The following is a 20,833-nucleotide window of genomic DNA, read 5'->3' as shown; positions in this document are numbered from 1 at the left end:
TCTTCCTTCAAGGCAGACACGTAATTACTGGGGTTTACACAGGGATTTTTCACTTAGAAATTGGACCACTGTGGAAGTTGATTAGTAAGTGTTTGTAGTTACAACATAATAAGTTATAGTTGTTTGGGTCTTACCCTGTAAAAGTATTATCTGTCCCAAATATGCTTTATTTGGGGAACATATTGAGTATAAATGCTTAAACAAAGAAAACTGTCTTATAATGAAATTTAAAGGAATTATGAAAGGGAACTATTTTTGAGTAAGAGAGTCTTTGAAATACCTACTATGGCTGTATTTAATGCTGATCTGTTTCCATAGATTTCAGGATTTCTAATGAAAGCAGTGTACTCTTTTTACCGAAGATGTACCTTCAGACACACACACACACACACAAATTTGTATACAGTTTCATTTGGGGATGCAATCCCTAAATTAAAGAATTCCTGTTCTTGATAAGAAACTAAGCCTGAAAATTTAAAATGCTCCCTTAAGTCACACATACAATCGGAAAACTCCCCTCCCCCATGCTGATCTTAAAACTACACATAGCCACAGTTCACAGAGGCATATGCAGTGTCTGCAGGCTTTGTGGTTTCTGCTTTATGCTCACATTAGTAGCTATAAATAATCTCTTAGTCTGTGAATAAATTCTTATGTTAGAACACAAGAGAGGTACAAGAGAAGAACAAAGATAGGTCAAGAAAATCTACCGTTGACAACAAATAAATTGTTTTAAATAAATAGCATTATTCAAATGCTAATGCTTTTAAGACAACCTTGGGTGACAGGGGCTTCAACTATGGAAGGAATGGAAGGGTGTAGGTAGAACAGGAACGTTGAGGCCCCAAGATTTCACAGGAGCCTTCAGAGGAAAAGGAGATTCTGTTTACATTTTATCTGACTCTGTTCTTTTCCAAGTCAACCTACTGAGTTCAGAAAGCTAGTTGTGAGCCACTTGATCTGAGTGTGCCTCGGATCTGTCAACTGTTAATTGGATCTGTGTAAGTTCCACTTTCCTAACAGAGGCACTTGGTAAAGTGTTGAGTGGTCATGATCACCCCAGAGAGTCTTGCTCAGTCTGATAACCCACCTCTCAACCCATCCCCTTCCCTACCTCCTGTGCTCTTCATGAATTTCCAGAATGTAGCCAGGCCTGACCCTATAGCCTGCATGGCCCTGGAGTGCCCACCAGTTGGAGGCCATTGATCAGGTGTTTCCTACTAGCCTGGACTTTGCTCCCCACAACTGTGGGATTCTGGGCTGGTCCTTCCACCTTTCCATACCTTGGTTTCCTAATGATAAGATGAGAAAACTGCCTTCTGCTGCTAAGAGGATAATGAACTCGGATCATAAAGGAAAAGTTGCTGCTGGCAATGTAGTAATTGTGTGAATAAGCTTATTTTGAAACAATAATGGGAGCCGAGAGGGGAAGATTTATAGAGACTTCTCCCATTTTTCGCAGCACTAGACTTTGAATAAGGCAGGAGTCCATATCTAAAGGGAAAAGATGAAAACATGTGTCTCATCCTAAGACACAAACATGTAAAAAGAAAGAAAATGTGTCTACTCAAATCCCACCATTGCTTCAAAGTTCAGCTCCTGTCCTACTTGCTAGCAAAGCCTCCTCCAGTTAAACTAGACTTTTCACCCTTTTCTCTGACCATCACACAGTCCTACAGTTTATCTTTAACATCTTGCTTTTCCCGCTGTTTCCCATCTCATCTGTGCAGAGCCTGACTCGCTAATAAGACCAGCAGTTTTTTTCCTTCTTATCATTCTCATCTTCATTAGTATATTCTGTAGCCTTCTGCAACTCACATCATTAAAAACAATCTGCAAAACTAAGTTAAACTGAAAGGCAGAAAAGAATGGGACATGACTAGAATTTTCTTTGGAGATGGGAAGAGGGCAGGTTCCACTGATCTGTTGTGTACTATCTGTCTGTACTTAAGTGACTCCCAGTTTTTCTTCTCAAGTCCTTCAGTGAGAGATTTCCCTGTGGTCCAGAAGCTAGGACCCCATGCTTCCACTGAAGAGGGCTCAGGTTCGATCCCTTTCAGGAAACTAAGATCCTGCAGACAGCACAGAGAGGCACCCCCAAAATAGTTCACTTGGGAATTCCCTGGCTATCCAATGCCTGGGTTCCATTCCTGGTAAGGGAACTAGGATCTCACAAGCCTCAAAAAAAAAAAAAAAAAAAATGCTGTTATACCACAGATATTTGTTGAAACCTTCTTATGCACCATGTGGTATGAAGATGTGTGGGAGCCAATCAATTCATCTCCTGTAGCATAACAGCCCCCAAACACCTCAAAATGCTCTAATCACAAAGTTCATTTCTTTCCACACCATTTGGGCAGAAGGGTCAAACCAACAGAAAATCCTCTCTATGACTTTCAAGTGGTCAAAACCTGAGGCAAGGTGCTTGCATCTTGGTGGTTTCCAACAGAGAAGGGAAGATCAGAACCAAACCCAGTCCTGCCTCCAGACAGGAACCAGCCCTTTCTTCCAGCCCCAGGCTCTTCAGACACCTGGTCATGCCCACGGGGCCCCAAGGGAAGTGGCGAGAAGAGACAGCCCCTCTGCAACAGGAACAGGGAGAGGAGGACCCAGCCCAGGCGGGTTCAATCTTATTCACTCAGAAGGGGAAGCTGCCCTCATGAAAAGGTCGCTTCCAACACCAATTACTGCAAGGACACGCCAGTCCAAACCCAGGCCCTGGAGAGTCAATGCCTATAGAGCAAACATTAATACAGCAAATGGCAGCAAAAAATAATTTACTGTCAATATTTTAAATCCTCTCCAAAGAAGTTCTTCATTATTTTCTTAAAAGTACAAACATGAAAGTTTAGGTTTGACATATAAAATATAAAGAGGAAGAAGGGAAATTCACCTGTTTCACTAGTTTGAGGAACAATGCTCAAAATGAGACACCGAGTTACAATAAACATATCTTCCAATTAAATAACAAAGCACATTCACATTATCCAGAGTCCTGGGTCTTAAAGAGCTCTACAAATCTAGCCTGAGATGCACACTCTGACACATCCCCTTACACAGCTGCCCTCCCCTGACATCATCCACCGGGGCCAGTTGAGATCCTGAGGCTATGAACCTCTCATTACATGACCACAGAACTTGCCTGGAAATTTTCCAGCAACGTTATTTTCCTAACAAGACACTCTGTTCCCTCTTGACAGGTAATTCTATGTCTGTAGGCGACCAACACAGTCCCTCTTGTTCCCCCCAACCCTCACCTGCCAAAGGATCTGGCATTAAACTTGCAGCAGTTTAGTTCTGAGAGTGGTTCTTCCTATTTCACAACCATCTTCAATAAGATACACAATCAGTGCTTGAAGACACTGAGTCCTACAGGAAGGCTAGTGACCCCAGATGACAAAAAGTCAACATGAACTACCTCTAGCAGATGGTAAGCAGTCTTAACGATTGTCTGATGGAAGCTGATGAAAATATAAATGGACAAACTATCCAAAATGAAGAGCCATGTGTTCAAAATTCACAGGGACCTGTGTCTCCAAAAGAGGTGTTCAGGAGACACAGTAATTATGCAGGGAAATAATTAAGAAACACACATCTCATTTCTGTAGTGCTATATAATGCAGTAACATTGGGTGACGTGCCAAGGCTGGTTTCCTGAGATGTGACAAGTCAACGTGTCTTGGAAGTAGACATGAACAATGTTAATTACCTTTGACAAAGTGCACGCCTTTTCCTCACAGCCTTGTCTGGAGGTAGGTCAAATGTAGGGTTGAGAGGGAGGACAGCGACTGGCTGAACTCTCCCTCGCTTGGCCTCTCCCTGTTCTCTCTCCTCCTGCCCAGGTTGGCGGGATCCTGCCTGAAAGAACCCTTTGCCCTAAAAAGAGCATGTCCATTGTGGGTGGAGGGACCTCCCCCTGCAGGTCTGCCAGCCGCCCCACCACATCACCCTATCTGGACCCAGCTGGGGCAGAGCTGGAGTACTGTTTTGTTAAACACTGAAGCAGACTCTGTAACTGTGCAGAAGCTGGAGAAAAAGGACCGCCTCCATGCCTCTCATCATTTTGAGTCCTTCCATGTTAATTCTCAGGATCTCTTCTGTAAAGTGGAATGAACTCTCCGCATCCCAAAGTTCAGCAGAGTGCTACTGTCAGACATAGATCAACCTTCATCATTCTGAAAAGGAAATAGAAACAAGAGTCACCGTTTAAAAAAAGGCATAATTATTCTAAACATTTATGTTTTTATTTTATTTCACTGGGTTTGATTATGAACTCCAATGTAAAACTGGAATATTTGTAAACTCTTAACAGAGGAGATTTACTCTCCAGGTAACATACACACACACAGGTTCACAACTCCTGAATTCCTTTCAAAAGGAAATAACAGATCGGGTTTAGACCTGGGTAGTTAAGTTGGGGATCCCCCCCTGCACTGGGGATAGATAAAATTTTGCTTTATTTTTGATTTTTGCTGCTTTTTGTTTAAAACTAAACAGGAATGAGGAAAGTTGAGGGTAGGTAAGCTCTTTCAAAACTGTAAGACAACTCCCACCACATTTAAAAAAAAAAAAGGAAATAACACATTGTTTGCTTATTTACTTTGGCATAATTCATGATAAATAACATTTTGACGAGGCCTTTTGGATGCAAAGGACATTTTAACAGTCAATCTTTTTTCCATTGTCTAATCATAAAAATATTTCTAAATTTTCATTTTTTTTAATATAAGCACAATATACAGTGAGAAATTCTAATGAGGGAAATGGTGCAGAGCTGGCCTAAGGCCGAGGCATTTGGGCAATGACTGAGGACAAGACACGGGGAGCCCACGTACTCCACAGTGGGGTTCTGGTGGTTGATGTTTGAGGCTGGATCTTCCTTTGCTGTCAGAATCTGTCCTGTGCTTTGTAAGAGGTTTAAAGAATCCCTGGCCTCTGGCATCCTAGATGCTAGGATCCCACATACACTCCCAACTGTGACAATTAAAATGTCTCCGGACCTTGCCAAATACCCCTGGGGGACAAAACTGCACTGATTGAGAAGCAATATTCTTTGGATAAACTCTGCGCTTTCTGGGGAATCTGTAAACAACCTCAATGGTTGCCCTTGACACCCCAGGTAGTCTTTTCAAGGGCAGAATGCACACATTGGCCTCTCTGCCAGCAGCCCATAGTTTACCCCAGATTTGTAAAACAAGATTCATCAGTCTCATTGCCTGGAACTTTTTCCTCTTCTCTCTCACACTGATCAGTTTTTGCTTTTGTTCCTTACTCAGTCTACCGGTTGACTCCTTCACAGGTCAGAAAACAGTACAAAATAACTACCCCACGTCCAAAATAACTCACAAGGTTCAAAATAAGTCATACAGCTGTTTTACACTGTAAAACATATTTCCCCTCCTTATCTCAAGACCCTACCCTCCACTAGATGAAGAAGCTCCAGGAATAGGGGGATGGGGAAGGAGCAATCTATCACCAAAAAAAAAATTCCCTTAACCTTGAGGACATTATGCTAAGTGAAATAAGTCAGATAGAGAAAGACAAATATTGCAAGATCTCACTTACATGTAGAATCTCCAAACTCATAAAAAAAGAGATCAGATTGATGGTTGCCTCTTGAGAGTCCCTTGGACTGCAAGGAGATCCAACCAGTCCATTCTAAAGGAGATCAGCCCTGGGTGTTCTTTGGAAGGAATGATGCTAAAGCTGAAACTCCAGTACTTTGGCCACCTCATGCGAAGAGTTGACTCATTGGAAAAGACTCTGATGCTGGGAGGGATTGGGGGCAGGAGGAAAAGGGGACAACAGAGGATGAGATGGCTGGATGGCATCACTGACTCGATGGACATGAGTTTGAGTGAACTCCGGGAGTTGGTGATGGACAGGGAGGCCTGGCGTGCTGCGATTCATGGGGTCGCAAAGAGTCGGACACGACTGAGCGACTGAACTGACCTGAACTGAAAAGGCAAGGTGTGAAGGAGGAGGAATTGAATGAAGGTGGTCAAAAAACACAAACTTCCTGTTATAAATCAGTCCTGGGAACAAGTTCTCACAAGGGGAAAAATAGTTTTGTAACTTACAAGATGATGGCGATGGACGTTAACCACACTTATTATGGCAATCATTTCACAATATATGGGTTGGGTCACTATTCTGTAACCCTTAAACTTACACTGTCTTATTTGTTAATTATATCTCAATTAACACTGCAAGAAAATATAAATTTAAAAATTCCCTTATGACTATAATCTTAAAGGAAGTTTTTCTTTGTAGAAGGCATCAAAATGCTTGCAGTTAGGTCAAGCAGTCATATTCCCCAATTAGAGAATGAAAAATACACAAACAATCCCTTAGGGATCCAAATTACAAGCTAATTTAAGGTTCAGGTTCTCTAGCACACACGTTGGAAATTCCAAGGAACTGCAGACTGGCCCCAGGGAATCCTTGGAATCCCTGAACTTGTAAAATTCTGTCCAGGGGGAAGAGTGTGTGCATTTTTTCCAGGGAGACATTACACGGCTATCTCCAAATTCTCTAAGGGGCATTTGAACCAAGCAATTTTAAAATCCACTCTGCCCTTTGTAGAACAGACTTGTGGCTGCCAAGCAGGAGAAAGGCTGGTGGAGTGATGGATCAGGAGTTCGGGGTTAGTGGATACAAACTATAATATAGAGAATGGATAAAGAACAAGGTCTTACTGTATAACACAGGGAACTCTATTCAATATCCTATGATAAACCACAATGGAAAAGAATCTGAAAGAGAACATATACATATAAATAGATATGTGCTGTGCTTAGTCGCTCAGTCATGTCCGACTCTTTGACAGATAGATACAGGTATAACTATGTCACTATACAGCAGAAATTAGCACAACATTGTAAACTGACTGTACTCCAATAATTTTTTTTAACGGCCAAAAAAAAAAAAAGAAGCTTTGCTCTTTGAAGAATTAGAACATGATCTTTGTGGGAAACCAGCTGCCTAGCTCATCGCAGAAGGGGCTACCCTGCCAAGCCCACAGTGCCTGGGAACGTGGGGGCCGGCCCCAGAACCCCAGGCCCTGCTGGTCCCTCCTGGGGCCCCTCTGGTTCCTGCCACCCCTCTCCGCCCTCCCTCTGGATTTGCCCTGAGTTGCCCCTCTGCCTCCCTGCCCTCTAGACTCTCTTTGTCCTTGCTTGCTTCCCAAATGGTCACTGTCTTCCCTTCCATTTGAGAGGAAACTGATACTCACACTCCTGAAAATATCAAACACTGTCCAGGCTCTGCAAAGAGGGTGTGGGGTCATGGAGACCCCCCCTGCCCAGGAGAAATGCCCGAGAGAAAGACTGCAGTCTCCTTGAGAAGCAGAAATGCTGTTGCTCACGGGTGCATCCTGGGGGCCACGCAGAGTCTGAGGCTCAGCTCCGGGTCTGTCAGGCCTCACAAGCAACCTGCTGTTTGTCATACTCTGTGTGGACTTCCCAGCTTCATAATCCTCCTCAACTCTTTCTCACCCTCCTCCTAATCCCTCATCTCCATTTGGAAAGAGCTGGGGACCACAGTTTCAGAGAGGAGGCTCAGAGAGTCCAGGCCAGTCACCACACAGCAAGCCAGAGGGCCTCTTCTCTCTTTCAGCTGTACAGAGGACGGGGCTGAAGGATCCTTTCTTCCTCCCTCCTTCTCTCCCTCCTTTCTTTCCTTCCTTCTTTCTTTTTAGAATTCCTGTGGAGGAGGCAGAACCTTTTCACTCCACACAATATGCTACTGGTCTGGCCCACAGACACACTCCATCTATTCAGATGCTCAGTGAGGAAACTCTTCACTCTGCGACTTTCCCAGTGAGCTAGAAGCTGGCCCTCTGAATGTCATTCCTTTTATTCATTTGGGGAAAAGAATGCTTTGAGAGCTGCTTTATATAACTCTCCGCCCTCCCAGGCCAAGGTTAGTCCACTTCCACCTCTCGTCCCCAAGAATCGAGTGTCATCACAGTAAACACCTCTTCTCACACCGCGTGGGGATGTGTGTGCTCTATCATCTGTTCCACTCTTCTGACCCTTGGCAGCTGGCCCCATGCCTGCTGTTCACCACATCTCCTTCGTGACTGCCTTTTTCATTCATTCAACTAGGATTTACCAATGCTGATGTACAGAGTGCTTCTGATGGATTGTGGATTAGGAACCATCCAAAATCATTAGCATTATGGACTAACCAAGATCCAAAACCCATCCAAGTGAGCAATCAGAAGTGGAAAACAAGAATGGAAAGTAAGGCCAACAGTGCAGACCACAGGGAGGAGGTCTCGGAGGCTAGCGGTAATCTCAACTCCCACCTTCCTTCCTGATAGGTTTTGTATAGTGTTCTCAGATTCTGACAAGTGGGGTGTCATCTATGCTTATTAAATAATGTCCATTTCCTCATTCCATTCTTAAATGTCGATGCACATTTTGCTTATAATCTTCTAAGAAAGAGACAAGCTTGCCTTTTTATGTCCCTCTGTTAATATCTTAGACTAGTGGCCTTCAACAGAAAAAGATATTCTCCAGATTGAACAGTCTTTCAACAATTTAATATATCATTTACTTCCAATTCTTCAGTACTTGCTTCTCCGGTGAGACCACGGTATTTCCATGAAGGTGTCTAATGATATTGTGACGTGGGATTCAGAGCTTTGAATGTGGGTGAACCACAGCGAGGAAACATGTAGCAACCCTCATTTTTATAGTTTGCTTCCATGACTTTTTTTTCCAGCTTATCTATCTGCTCACAAAGGGTAGGGACTGGGTGACCTCCACGGACATGGAAGATCGCCTGCTCAGAAATCAAAGCAAGCTGTCTGCCCCACCTGGTTCTCCCGTTTACCGTCAAAGCTGTGCCTTCCGGACGTGCTCAACTTATCGTAGGAGCAGAGGGATCCTGGATCAAGCCCCAGAGTTTCACAACCAGCCATGTTCTGATCATGGAAATCCTGCTGCAAAACGCCCAGCACGAACTCCTCACTCATCACATACTTCATAAAACTGTCATCTTCAGGAGGAACCCTGAAGTGCAGGCGGAAGATTATTGTGGCGTTTTCACCACTGAAAGGCAAACCAAACAGAGACAATAAACATATCAACAGAACCACACTGCAACTCAGGAAATTGATTTTAGCAAAAACATCTTTTGAGTTCTATATGCTCTCCCAGTATAAAAAAACAAAGAGTATACTACCCTAGAAGAGCCCTTGTCAATGCACCTATCATACAAAATTGCAGTTATCCAAACCTCCTCTTTTCACCTAAAACCCAACCCCGAGAAGCCTGCCGTGAGAGGCCACGCAGGAGAGGCTCCAAGAGCTGCCTAACACCACGCTTTGCCCAGAGGCAGGCCAAGGCAGCCCTTGTCTCCCTGGTCTCCCTTCTCCCACAGGTGCTTGTCAAAGCTATCCAGTTTAACCAGTTCATCACTTAACCTATAAAATGGCCCAAGTAGTGCCCAGAGCTCCCTGCGTTGGCAGGATACACAATCCTAAACTCCCCAGATGGCACTGGGTACCTGCAGCATATCTTACCTCCCTGTTTTGTCCCCAAAGTGAGAAACTGTTTCTGTCCTGTTTCTACTTCCCACAGTTTTGCAATTCTCAGTAAGGGGACCTAGGAGAGGGAGTTTTTCTCTTTCTAGAACATATTCTCCTACTTCTAAAAGAAAAATAATCATACGGCTATCCTCAGCTAATCAATGGTCTACACAGCTTGTTAAATGCTACCTCCCCATTTAGAATTCTCACAATTATCCTTTGGTTCAAGAAGGCCAGATTTTTTTTTTTAAAGGCCTAGTTTAAGAGGTAGCAATAAAATATTTAAGAGTGGTCTCATGTGAGACTCTCACCCAAGGGTAAGTTTTGCAGTCAAGCCAGTCCCAGTAATGAATCAGAACATTGTCCCTGCCAACGGCTGGCAAAGAGCTCCCTCTAGTGGCCAGAGATCACATAGCCCAAACGAACAGAGATCATTCTGTCGTTTTTGAGATCACATTCAAGTACTGTGTTTTGGACTCTTTTGTTGACTATGATGGCTACTCCATTTCTTCTAAAGGGATTCTTGCCCACAGTAGTAGATATAATGGTCATCTGAGTTAAATTCACCCATTCCAGTCCATCTTAGTTCACTGATTCCTAAAATGTCCATGTTCACTCTTGCCATCTCCTGTTTGACCACTTCCAATTTGCCTTGATTCATGGAACTAACATTCCAGGTTCCTATGCAATATTGCTCTTTACAGCATCAGACCTTGCTTCTATCACCAGTCACATCCACAGCTGGGTATTGTTTTTGCTTTGGCTCCGTCTCTTCATTCTTTCTGGAGTTATTTTTCCACTGATCTCCAATAGCATATTGGGCACCTACTGACCTGGGGAGTTCATCTTTCAGTGTCCTATCTTTTTGCCTTTTCATGCTGTTCGTGGGGTTCTCAAGGCAAGAATACTGAAGTGGTTTGCCATTCCCTTTTCCAGCAGACCATGTTTTGTCAGAACTCTCCACCATGACCCATCCGTCTTGGGTGGCCCTACCCGGCAAGGCTCATAGCTTCATTGAGTTAGACAAGGCTGTGGTCCATGTTCCAAATAGGAAAAGGAGTACGTCAAGGCTGTATATTGTCACCCTGTTTATTTAACTTATATGCAGAGTACATCATGAGAAACGCTGGACTGGAAGAAACACAAGCTGGAATCAAGATTGCCGGGAGAAATATCAATAACCTCAGATATGCAGATGACATCACTCTTATGGCAGAAAGTGAAGAAGAACTAAAGAGCCTCTTGATGAAGGTGAAGGAGGAGGGTGAAAAAGTTGGCTTAAAGTTCAACATTCATAAAACTAAGATCATGGCATCCAGTCCCATCACTTCATGGCAAAAAGATGGGGAAACAGTGGATACAGTGGCTGACTTCATTTTTCTGGGCTCCAAAATCACTGCAGATGGTGACTGCAGCCATGAAATTAAAAGATGCTTACTCCTTGGAAGGAAAGTTATGACCAACCTAGATAGCATATTCAAAAGCAGAGACATTACTTTCCCAACAAAGGTCCATCTAGTCAAGGCTATGGTTTTTCCAGTGGTCATGTATGGATGTGAGAGTTGGAATGTGAAGAAGGCTGAGGGCCGAAGAATTGATGCTTGTGAACTGTGGTGTTGGAGAAGCCTCTGGAGAGTCCCTTGGACTGCAAGGAGATCCAACCAGTCCATCCTAAAGATCAGTCCTGGGTGTTCACTGGAAGGACTGATGTTGAAGCTGAAACTCCAGTACTATGGCTACCTCATGTGAAGAGCTGACTCATTTGAAAAGACCCTGATGCTGGGAAAGATTGAGGGCAGGAGAAGGGGACGACAGAGGATGAGATGGTTGGATGGCATCACTGACTCAACGGACATGGATTTGGGTGGACTCCAGGAGTTGATGATGGACAGGGAGGCCTGGCGTGCTGCGGTTCATGGTGTCGCAAAGAGTCGGACATGACTGAGCGACTGAACTGAACTGAACTGAACTGAACTTCATGCTTTGGGGTTAGGGAGTCCTTTTGGGTAATTCATGATGACTGTCCACCTTCAGAGAGAGACTGTAATACTCTACATTCTTACCTGAAGTCCATGACTTCAACTGAAGTGAAATAGCGGTTCAGAGCTGGTGAATCACTGTACACGTGTGTAACCTAAAACAAACAGGGACAAGTTAACAACCACACATCACAGCCAGATCACACTGCATATCACCTGACAAAGCAAAACCACTCCTAGGTGATGGAAATTCCACCCTAGGGAGGAATGAACTTACCAAGAGGCTCTGGGTGAAGAAAGAGGAAGAGGGTGGGCCCCACACCAATCTAAATTCAAGTTGGCACTCATTTAAAGGGACCTCATTTGTAAGGCGGAGAAGGCAATGGCACCCCACTCCAGTACTCTTGCCTGGAAAATCCTTATGGAGGGAGGAGCCTGGAAGGCTGCAGTCCACGGGGTCACTGAGGGTCTGACACGACTGAGCGGCTTCACTTTCACTTTTCACTTTCATGCATTGGAGAAGGAAATGGCAACCCACTCCAGTGTTCTTGCCTGGAGAATCCCAGGGACGGCAGAGCCTGGTGGGCTGCCGTCTGTGGGGTCGCACAGAGTCGGACACGACTTAAGTGACTTAGCAGCAGCAGCAGCATTTGTAAGGACCAGGTGATCAGGCTGGGATTTTCAGCATCTCTTGCACGTTGAGCTGTGACTTGTGGTCTGACTGGTCAACAGCCTGAGCCCACACAGACCCAAGCACCACGGGAAGGAGAGAATCTCTAAGGGGCTGAGAAGACTGAGAACAGGCGACTCAAGGGCCTGCATATCACCAGACAAAGGAAGGCCTCTTCTCTCCTTTCCCTGGAACTTCACTCCAAGGAGACACAGCCATGCGGTTTCTGGATAATGCAACCAAATGAGTGGTACAATTGCAAAGACACAAAGTCCTTATTTTAGCCATCAAGTGTTGCAACCATAAAAAATAAGGACACCTGTGTTCCCACTACCCACATTTCATGCCTTCACATTTTACCATATGTAGCTGAGCCCTTTACCTGAAGAAACACAGCACAGCTAAAGTTATTCTCACACACTATTCCACTGTCTTCTCTCCCTGCCCACTACTAACCACTGTCCTGAAGCTGTCATGTATCTTTTCCGTTCATGTTTTTATGAATGTAACATTCCCTTGTGTAATCATAACTATACATAATTTTTTTTTGTGGCTGCTCCACACAGCATGCTGGATCTTAGTTTTCCAACCAGGAATAGAACCCATGCCCCCTGCATTGGAAGTGTAGTCTTAACCACTGAACTGCCAGGGAAGTCCCCAAAGACTTGATCTTTTTAGAAATACATATATAAATTCAATGCGTGTTTTTATTCAAATAAAACATACCATATTCCACACCTTCTCTGACTTGATTTTTTTCACTCAAATCACATTTGCAGTTTACCCACAATGGTCCCTTGGAGAGCAAGGAGATCAAACAGTCAATCCTAAAGGAAATCAACTCTGAATATACATTGACAGGACTGATGCTGAAGCTGAAGCTCCAGTACTTTGGCCATCTGATTTGAAGAGCCAACTCACTGAAAAAGAAAAGACCCTGATGCTGGGAAAGATTGAAGGCAGGAGGAGAAGGGGATGACACAGGACGAGATGGTTGGATGGCATCACCGACCCAATGGACATGAGTTTGAGCAAGCTCCAGGAGATACTGAAAGACAGAGAAGCCTGGCGTGCTGCAGTCTGTGGGGTGGCAAAGAGTTGAACACAACTGAGGAACTAAAAAGCCTCTTGATAAAAGTGAACGAGGAGAGTGAAAAAGTTGGCTTAAAGCTCAACATTCAGAAAACGAAGATCATGGCATCCGGTCCCATCACTTCATGGGAAATAGATGGGGAAACACTGGAGACAGTGTCAGACTGTATGTTTTGGGGCTCCAAAATCACTGCAGATGGTGACTGCAGCCATGAAATTAAAAGACACTTACTCCTTGAAAGGAAAGTTATGACCAACTTAGTGTATTCAAAAGTAGAGACATTACTTTGAAAACAAAGGTCCGTCTAGTCAAGGCTATGGTTTTTCCAGTGGTCATGTATGGATGTGAGATTTGGACTGTGCAGAAAGCCGGGCACCGAAGAATTGATGCTTTTGAACTGTGGTGTTGGAGAAGACTCTAGCCCTGGGTGGTCTCTGGAAGGAATGATGCTAAAACTGAAACTCCAGTACTTTGGCCACCTCATGTGAAAAGTTGACTCATTGGAAAAGACTCTGATGCTGGGAGGGATTGGGGGCAGGAGGAGAAGGGGACGACAGAGGATGAGATGGCTGGATGGCATCACCGACTCAATGGACATGAGTCTGAGTGAACTCCGGGAGATGGTGATGGACAGGGAGGCCTGGCATGCTGCAATTCATGGGGTTGCAAAGAGTCAGACACGACTGAGCGACTAAACTGAACTGAACTGAACCGAGCAACTAAACAACACAATGTACATCTAGATGGAGGTCATTCAGTCTGACTCCTAACTCTGCAGAGATTCCGTGAAGTGACAGCTTCACCCCCTCTCTCCCCATCCTGGTGGCCATGTGCTTTGTTTCCGACTGTCTCCTGCCACGACTGTGCTGAGGTGATCTGCTTGAACATCCCTAAGCCTCTCTTCTCATACAGGTATGAGGTTTCCTAGGCCATATACCAAGAGGTGGACTTGGGTCTAAGAGTTAGCACATCTCCACCTTAACTCTTTCTGAACTGCACTCCATTTCACTGCCTCCCAGCAATGCACAAGTGCCCTATTGCCCACAGCCTTGCCAGCATTTAAGGTTACCATATTTTTCCATTTTTGCCAATCTGATGAGTTTTCATTGTGTCTCACACTGTCATATTGCGTTCTAGTGAGGTTGAGCATCTTTTCATGAAAAGATGGAAGGATGTCTGATGAAAATCCTTAACTCTGTGGGATTTCTCACCTTTGAATTGTCTGTTAGTGTTCTTTCTCTCGGGTTGCATTTTTCTTACCCAAACTGATTTACACTCTGGATACTAGCTGTTGGTTTTATGTCACAGATATCTTCTCCCACTCTTTGATTAGTCTTTCCATCATGTTTCAGAGATGTAAAACCTAACCTATAGTATCCCAGAACTTGTGGCTGAACATATTTACATTGCATCTCTTCAAAATTATTACTTTGAAGTTTAAATGCCTTGTTCTTAGCAGGCAGGACAGTGCTGGGATCTGGGTACACCCCCAGCACGAATCCAGCTCTGAGGCTGGAAGCAAGCCTGTAGCTAGATCCACTCCTGCCGGCCTGAAGCCTCAGCCTTAACGTCATTCTGGAAATTTCACCCCCATGGTTCCTCTGTGCTGAGCTCGGTGTGCCCAGCTGCACCCATCATGGCTTGTCGCCTCACTGCTTTATTCTGCAGCAAACAGCAGAACTACCCCCAAGGAAAACCTGCCGGTCGTCTCCCACCCACCCTCAGCAGAATCTCAAGGAGGCTGCATCCGTTGTTTGCTCCCACTACAGTCACTGGTGACAATCCAATTTCTCTGAGGCAGAGCAGAGGGGTTGAGAGCACTTCCCTGTAACTATGGCTGTCGTCTGCACAAGAAACTGACATAAGAGGCACTGCTATCTCTGCTCTCTGTTCCCTTTGTGCTGATTAAAAAAAAAAAATTCTAGGCATTCAGGAAGGTTGCAAAACATGCCCTAGATCACTCTGCTAGTAAGGAATCTAGTCCTGGATGTTAGACACTAAGCCCAGCGTCCTCACATTTTACCACACAACCCAGTGGAGATGGAGCGAGGAGGACAGTGTCTCCAGTACAAGGATGAAAGCAGCATAAAAAGTGTCAAGAACTCTGTGGGGAAAATGACTGGGCCATCTTAGAGTTTTTGAGCCCCAGAGAAAGTTGCCAACAGGCCAAAAGTCATTTAGAAAACCCGGAGGTTGGAGCAGTCCCAGGACTGCTCAGAACAGGGAGGAGGATGAGGATGCTAGAGAGGGCATTTTTTCTCAAGAGCTAAAAATAACAACAATAACAACAACAATATCCCTCTCTTCCTTTTATTTTTTTAATTTCAATTGCAGGATAATTACTTTACAATATCATGATGGGTTTTGCCAAACATCAATATGAATTGGCCATAGGTATACACGTGTCCTGGTCATCCTGAAGCTCCCACCCACCTCCATCCCCACCCTATCCCTCCAGGTTGTCACAGAGCACCAGCTTTGGGTGCCCTGCGTCATACATCAAACTCCACCTGGTTATCCCTCTCTTCCTTTTAGACTGAGCTTCATTTGTCAGAAATTATGTCTGTCCTTCCTTCTTTGTTCCCTCCCTCTCCTTCTTCCTTTCATTAATTCTTAGGTGCCTAAGCACTGTGTTTTTTTGCACACTGATACTCAGAAAAAGTTTTAAAATTTCATGTTAAGAGATGGAGTGGTATACTAGGTCAATTTCAGTGTCCACTCTAACATTTTTGTTTGTGGCACCATCACCTACTATGATTAGGAAATATTTACATATTTAGGAGCTGTCAACCACGCTACTTTGGGATCAAAAAAGTGAAAAGAGGCGCTCCTCACCCCTTGCTCTGGTGTTTCCCAAATTGTGCCAGTGAGGCTGAATGCAAACGGAGCTTTGAGCGCAAGTGAGCTGATCACCAGAGTCAGGCACAGTGGCTTATCAGAAACCAGTTTCCATTATTTATAATGGGGCTTTCCAGGTGATCCAATGGTTAAGAATCCACCTGCCAATGCAGGAGACTCAGGAGACAGGGCTTCAATCCCTAGGTGGGAAGATCTCCCAGAAAAGGAAATGACAACCCACTCCAGTATTCTTGCCTGGAAAATTCCACAGACAGAGAAGCCTGATGGGCTACAGTCCATGGGGTCACAAAGAGTCAAATACAATTGAACGCGCACACACACAATTTACTATAGCCAAGATATGGGCACAACCTAAGACTCCATCAACAGATGAATGGACAAAGAAGATGTGGTATATGTAGGCAATGGAAAACTACTCAACCATTAAAAAGAATGAAATTCTGCCATTTGCAACAACATGGATGGACTTGGAGGGTATTGCACTAAGTGAAATAAGTCAGAGAACGACAAATACTGCATGATATCAATTATATGTGGGATCTAAAAAATAAAAGAAATGAGTAAATATAACAACAAAAAAGAAACAGACTCACAGATGCAGAGAACAAACTAGCGGTTATCAGGGGAGAGCAAGAAGGGGGAGGGGCAAGATGCGGGTAGGGGCTTAAGCAGTACAAACTACTATATATAAAATAAACAGGCGATAAGGATATATTATATAACACAGGGAATATAGCCAATATTCTTTAGCAACTATAAGTGGAATGTGACCTTAAAAATTGTGAATCACTATGTCATACACCTGAAACATATAATACTGTGTGTATCAACTATATCTCAATTTTTTTAAAGTGATAATGTTAAAAAAAGAAAAAAAAATCTTCCAGAGGAAGAGGATACGTCCCCTGCATTATCAGAGGGGCCAGCGCTGACTCTGGCATCGAGCAGGTAAGCTGAGCTATGACGCCGAGTAGCTACCGGGCTAGCTTAAGCTGAGTTATCGGCCCAACCCAAATAGAAGGAAACTGGCACTGAGATATGAGAGGAGCCAGGAAAACTGTGCTTAGAAAAGCAAGACAATAAAGCAAAACAGAGGGCGCAGTGTTTCAATATCCATTCCCATTTACTTTCCAAACCTGGAAACTGGCCTAAGTGGAAGAAAAGGGTTCTCAATCTGACAGTAAGATAGTAATATCTCCAAGTTCCCCATTTTTTTTTCCTGAACATTTGTTGGGAAACCGGAGAGCAGAAGTTTCTTCACCTCACTGCACCTTATGTTTATCATCTGCAAATCAGATAATACTTTTTAAAAATGCCTTAACAAAGTTCTTTATATGCATCTGTGGGTATACAGGGAAAGTGAGGTGATTTCCATTTATCACAGTAGGAACCAACTCAAAGAGGCCTGTGAACTTGCCCCAGAGACCCACCAGTCCCTGTTCCTCAGCCGTTATACCACGATGAACTAAAAACACCTGCAGAATCTGCTTACATCTGCTTCTATGACCAGAGAGACGGCTTGTGAGTGAGTGCCTGATGCCCATCTCCCTCTGACACAGAGGCCAGTCTGGAACAGTGACACCTGTGGATCCTGGCTCACTCGGTCTCTCCTCGGACAATGCAAATCCCTCAATCAAAAAAGTGAAGAAGAGGGGACTTCCCTGTCCATCCACTGGTTAAGACTCTGCCCTTCAGGAAATAAAGGGAACTCACCCCGTTCAACCTATCTACCACAGGGACAAGAGTGACAGACAGCAGGCTGGTCATGCGTAGAGTTCTCAGAAACTTTCCTGGGTCTGACTGTGAACCACTCTGTCTTTGACAGGGTAACCAGGGCCGCTCCAACCAACCCTCGTGGTCTTACTGCAGAGCCCCCATAACACACAGAGGCTCCTTCTCCTGCATTCCCTGCTCCATGAATGATGTCACCATCCACCCACGTGGTCACCCAACCAGAAGTCTGGAGCCATGCTCTCCCTCAGCCCACATCCTACCAGCCATGAAGTCCTATTGAGGTAACAGACCTCTGAAATCTCACCTGAACCTCAATTATCTCCCCTGACATTGCCCAAATTCAAGGCTCCCTCACTTGTCACCCAGATTATTGCAATACCTTCTAACTAAGCACTCCACCTCCAATGTTTTCCCATCACCAGAGAAAGACTAAAATGAGAAACTGACCATGTCAGCCTGCAGATTAAAATCTTCCAGGACCTCATCAAAGAACCAGGGGTCATGATCTGACCCCTTCCTTTCCGTTCAGCCTCACCTCTGCATTTCCGCTACACAGCATGTGGAGGTCATAGCACACTGCTGGGCAGATACCCTTGTGTCCTCTGCTCTCTAATCTGGAATACCCCTACTTCACATTTCAAGACTCATCCTGAGTATCGCCTCCTCCAGGAGGCCCTCCAAGCCTCCATCCCTCCTCTGTGGCTGTAAATCACACTGTACATATCTCGGTGATGGAACATACCACACTGCTCATAACTATTTAGTTGCTTCCTCTACTTGGACTCTGAGCCCCCTTTGAGGGCACAGCCTCTGTGGCCCTGGCACTAAGCATGCTGTCTAGCACCTCACAGACCCTCAATAAAATTTCAGGTTGAGTCAAACCTAAGACCAAAGTAAGGAACAGAATACTGTCCTCCAGGACACATTCAGCTGGAGACCGGGGCTCTTCCTTCCAGCTTTGCGCTACAGAAAATCTATTTCTAAGCACTGGTTTCTGCCGGTATCCAAAGAATCCAAGCTTGAAGCTACTTACTGGCTAGCTCTAACCCAGCTGCTCCAGAAGAATTCACACTCTAATGCTAAGAACTTAGTAACAATACATAAGGTAACTTACCCGCTTCTCAAGCATGTCAGGTAATTCCTCTTCAGAAACACACTCCTCTGGAATCTTTAGCATGACCAAGAATGTTTCATTTGATGACAATTCAAGTATTTCATTTTCATCTTCATCGATATAAGTTACTAAACAGAATGGGGGGGTGGGATAAAAAGCAAAAGTAAGCACATGCATAAAATAAACATTCATCCCATTGGCTGCTATACTTAAATAAACGAACAATGAGTATTCATCAAGCCTAATCACAGTAAGCAAGTATGAGCAGAAATGCTTTCTTTTTCTCGGGTAGGTTGAATAAACACAGGGGCTTGCTTCCATCACAATAACATTTTGTTTCTTTATCTGATGTCATAGGGTGCTCAGATTCCATTGAACACAGACTGGGTGAAGGGAGCTGGAAGAGGTGGGAAGAACATGAATTTCTTTGTCAAACTGACTCTTGCAGCTTAGCTACTTTCACTGGTGTCAAGGCAGGTGCTAGTGATGGCCAACAAACAGCAGGAGATGGGGTACAGGAGCAGAGCAAGGAATTTCCCTGAATCCCCTGTGGTTTTGTACCCACGCTGAGGACATGACATCATTGAGACCTGCTCCTGGGTTAGAATCTGAGCTAGTGAGCATGAAGTCATCACTCTCCAGGATGTCCCACGGGGGGAATGTTGACACACTCTGTTTGTAGAAGGAACCCAAACTGCACTCAGAGTCCCAGGGCCCATGGGACTTACATTCCTAAGACAACAGTTCTGTGCTGCTTGCGTTCCAAGGACTGTGAGCTAACTGATTTTTAAGTAGTTAGAGCCAAAGGAAAAACAAACAAAGTCGGCAGCCAGGAACTTGAAGCTGGCACACTGGCACTCATTAAGCTGCCCTGGCTCCCTGCCAGCACCACTTGGGGACCACTTCTCCAACCCTGAGAAGAGCGTGGGTGAGAGGAAGCAGGTGTTTGTGGGCCATGGCTTCTCTGTAATCCCGTGCCTCAAACATAACATTATCAGTCTCTTTACTGGACTTTGCAAAGGCCACCGTGGCATCGATTCTGGGTTTATGAGGCAAGTGAGAATCCAGGTCCTTATTCCCTGGGGAAGTCTGAAGCGTGAGCCACAAGGATCAAGGGAAGTTGCAGAAGAGTTAACAAAGCAGGTCGGAGGCTGCCAGCCTTGGCAAGGCCGGTGCAAGGTTTGACCCCTTACTAGAATCTGGAACTTGGATTCCCAGAGAATTCCCACGTTCCCTGATAAGAGTGGCTAGCTGTGCCTCAACTGTTTACAGAAACAGCATGCCGAGCCTCTCCTTTCCTTCTGGGAGTCTGGGGTTTTAGTAGGTGCCAGGCAGAGCCTGCCCATGTGACCAATCCCAATATAAACTGAATCTCTAATGAGCTTCCTTGGTGGACAAGACTTCACATGTTGTTGTCACAATTCATTGCTGGAGGAATTAAGTGCATTCTGTGTGACTGCACTGGGCGAGGATTCTTGCAAGTTTGCCCCTGGTTTCCTCTATATTTTGCTTTATATCCTTTAGCTGTAATAAGTCATAATCACCTTTATAATATATGCTGAGTATCATGAGTCTTATCAGCAAATTGATGAATCTGGGAATAATCCTGGGGACCCCAACACAGGGAATTATCCCTGCATCATTATTTGTTGTAAGTCATCATGTTATTTTGTCTGAGAATGAAAAGTTATGCCCTCAGGAATTTCCTGGTGATCCACTGGTTAAGACTTGGCACTTCCACTGCTATGGTCCTGCATTCAATCCCTGGTCAGGGAACTAGGATCCCACAAACCACCAGTCAAAAAAAAAGGCTTATGGCCTCAAAGCAGAAAACTTGCAAAGTATA

The 20,833-nt window shown here is 44.6% G+C and overlaps 1 protein-coding gene across 2 annotated transcripts in view; it reads right to left on the bottom strand.

The window, feature by feature from the left end:
• Positions 1–1,111: 1,111 nt before the first annotated feature.
• Positions 1,112–20,833, bottom strand: part of C1H3orf52 (chromosome 1 C3orf52 homolog) — a 42,466-nt gene continuing 22,744 nt past the window's right edge. The window contains exons 3-6 of one of the 2 annotated variants that reach the window (XM_070369084.1): positions 18,988–19,115; positions 11,602–11,672; positions 8,842–9,059; positions 1,112–4,175 (exon numbers count right to left, since the gene is read on the bottom strand). In XM_070369084.1, the coding sequence (XP_070225185.1) occupies positions 4,171–4,175; positions 8,842–9,059; positions 11,602–11,672; positions 18,988–19,115 (422 nt within the window). In that variant the 3' untranslated portion in view covers positions 1,112–4,170. Of the gene's footprint in view, positions 4,176–8,824; positions 9,060–11,601; positions 11,673–18,987; positions 19,116–20,833 lie in introns of both variants that reach the window. The other variant, XM_070369074.1, reaches the window with a different exon arrangement.

The sequence above is a fragment of the Bos mutus genome, chromosome 1 (genome assembly GCF_027580195.1).
Source record: "Bos mutus isolate GX-2022 chromosome 1, NWIPB_WYAK_1.1, whole genome shotgun sequence".
NCBI lineage: Eukaryota > Metazoa > Chordata > Mammalia > Artiodactyla > Bovidae > Bos > Bos mutus.
This window is presented reverse-complemented; position numbering and strand designations above follow the sequence as displayed.